Genomic DNA, 2,937 nt, shown 5'->3' with positions numbered 1-2,937 from the left:
TGATCCTCAGAGAGTATTGTAGGATCAGGATCCAGGATCATCATAGTGATCCTTACACTAACGATTGTCTGCTTTGAATATGAAGTTGTTTTGCAGGAGTACGTGCTTGGACTTGGTCTTGGCGATATTCCTGAAGCATATTCCCTATTTATTCCGCACGTTCTTGACTAATACGGACGTTATGGAGGTCGTGGAAGACTTGCACGAAATGCGGATAGTTAGTTAGCTTAGATATTTTCCAAATTTATAAGGGGATAACGAGCTTGACTAGAACACTTGGCTATTTTTGGCTAAACACACACACTCGTAATTGCTCTCATCAACTCTCGACTGCTTGTTCGGCGATTACACACTTTTTTGCACATTACACTTTAGTGATCCTTGTAACAAGCTCGCTATCATCCAAAGTTGTAATACATTTTCTGTTTAATCTGAGTTGGTGATCGGTAGTTTCCATCACCCGAGGTTTTTTATGCCGGAGATCAACTCTTGATCAAGGGCTTTTTCCTCGTATAAATCATTGTGTCGCTTGTTCATTACATTTCTGAGTGATCCTTAATATTGTTCTTTGATTCAAGCATCACACCTCACATCTAAAGATTTGGTTCCATTATCTTAGCTTGATTTTTTACCAAAACAGTTAGTATCATTAATTTTCTCACAAATAGTGTCACTTGATGCTACAGAATTGCTCTCAGCTTCTTGTAACACAACTGGTTTAGAAAAATCAGAATTATTTTCTTTTGAACATTCAGCAGGGGCTTTTGTGGTTTCATTACCATCTAACTCAACAGAGGCTCCCGATGTTGTTTCTGATTCTTCTTTGATCGAATTTGAATCAACTGTTTCAGATGATTCATCTGTTGATTCCACTGAAGCAACTGACTCTGAATTATCACAGTCAGTCTTTTCATAGGAGTCACTGGTTGAATCAGATGAAGCTGATGATTTAGTTTGAGATGCCTCTGCTTCCTCAGGTGATGCACTGTTGACACTAGATGATTCGCCCATTTCTGACTTCTCAGAAGTGGATGTCTTAGAAGTGTCACAAGATGTGTCAAATGACGAAGCAGATTCAGCTTGTTTGCTCTTATTAAATTCTTTCACAAACTCAGTCAAACCTCTTAACATGGCAAACTCGATGTTGTCTACATTAACTCTAGGCTCTATTAATTCAGACTCTTTTGTTTGAGGTTGCACTTCAGATGAATTTTGAGAAAAACATGACACTGTATTATCTAATACTTGAAAATGTTTGTCAATGTTCGCATTATTCTCCAAATTTAGAGTCTCGGTCTGCTTTAAAACATCAGCAGGTTTCACGAAAGTTTTATCAAATGCCTTTTTTTCTAGAACAATTTCAGTTTTATCTGGCCTTGTGATTTTGACTTTCTTCGGCTTAACAGGCTCAACCTTCCTATCCCCGGGCTTCCCATATTCCATTTCAGGCAAGTCGGCTATCTCCTCATCAGTCATGGGAATTGAGGTGTAATTGTGATTGTATGATGGAGGTATGCATACAAATCCCAATCCCTTATTCCTCACTTCCTTTTTGCTATACTTTAATTGTTGATTTATCATCTTTTCGACCTTTTTCACTTGAAACATCAAACTTTTTAAAATTAAATTTTGTATTTTCGAAAGTCGATTTTAAGTCGTTTAATTCAACAGTTAATTTTTCAGATAGCTCCTTGAAGTGGAGATATCGACATTTTGCTTCGCTTAGATCACTATGCAACTTTTGAATGTCACGTTTTTGAGCCTCTACCATTTCCTTATACCCATCCAGTTTCTTTTTAACTTCGTAGCTACTGGATCTGGTACATTGAAGTTGCATAGTAAGCGATTGGGCCTGTTCTTTAAAACCTTTTACCTTCTCTCTACACTTTGAAGTACAACAAACATCGTCTACACATACCTCAGTGGGAATGGGAGTGAAGTCATAAATTTGAATACTTTGAGTAGACTGCTTGTCAGCATTGTCATGTGATTTGATGAGTGAGATAAGCTCATCCGTCTTCATTTTGTAACAGTAGCAGTCGGTAGTCACAATTATCTGATTAACATTTCTAAACCAACTACAGTTTGCCTGATTTGGAATCCCTTTTATAACATCTAGAAGCTTTATGTTGCTCGTGCGATTAGACACCTCAATCTCAGCCTTCTCCATTTCAGAGAGCAGTTCAGCAAACCGGCATGTAAGTGCTTCTATAGATTCACCATACGAGTATTTGAATCCTTGAAATTCCTGCTCAAGCACCTCTCTCTTAGAAGACATGTTTAAGATTTGATCCCCCGAAAATGTGATCCCCCGATAATGTGATTCCCCAAAGATGTGATCCCCTTAACTGAAACCCTTTACTACACGCACGAATCAACTTTCTATACCGTGCCTCCAAACCTGTCAAAACTTATTTCCAAACAATAACCAAAATCCTTTTTTTTAATTAATATAACCTTTTTTATAGAATTATATATATATATATATATATATATATATATATATATATATATATATATATATATATATATATATATATATATATATGATAATTCAAAAACAAAATTTAATATGATAATAGTTATTATTATTAATTATCAATTAATGATGACTTAATGATTATATGTTATTATTATTAATTGATATTAATAAACTAAAAACAAAAAGAAAATTTTAAACGCTGTATCCTCCTTCTTCGTTTCAATCAGTCCCCAAACCCTAGTAACCAATCTCAGTGCGAATTTGTTGTCTTCTTCTTCGTTGATACCAGAAACCAAAACCCTAAATATGAAATCAGCCGCCAAACCCTTTTAATGAATTCTGATGAAGATGTGATGATTATAAACGATGATGATGAGGGTTACGTTGAAGAAGATGTGGAGTCGACGTGAAGATCGGAGACGGTGCAATGTTGTTGCCGGTAACAGTGTTCAGTC

General features: G+C 35.9%; 1 protein-coding gene across 1 annotated transcript; it reads right to left on the bottom strand.

Moving 5' to 3' along the window:
- Positions 1-615: 615 nt before the first annotated feature.
- On the bottom strand, positions 616-1,476 carry LOC110901080. The gene has a single exon (XM_022147933.1). The coding sequence runs from the start codon at positions 1,474-1,476 to the stop codon at positions 616-618; it is 861 nt and encodes a 286-aa protein (XP_022003625.1).
- Between the last annotated feature and the right edge of the window lie 1,461 nt (positions 1,477-2,937).

Source organism: Helianthus annuus, chromosome 6 (genome assembly GCF_002127325.2).
Source record: "Helianthus annuus cultivar XRQ/B chromosome 6, HanXRQr2.0-SUNRISE, whole genome shotgun sequence".
NCBI classification, from domain to species: Eukaryota; Viridiplantae; Streptophyta; class Magnoliopsida; order Asterales; family Asteraceae; genus Helianthus; species Helianthus annuus.
This window is presented reverse-complemented; position numbering and strand designations above follow the sequence as displayed.

Coding starts and splice junctions, on each gene's coding strand:
- LOC110901080 (XM_022147933.1), bottom strand. CDS start 1,476: ATGACTGATGAGGAGATAGCCGACTTGCCTGAAATGGAATATGGGAAG.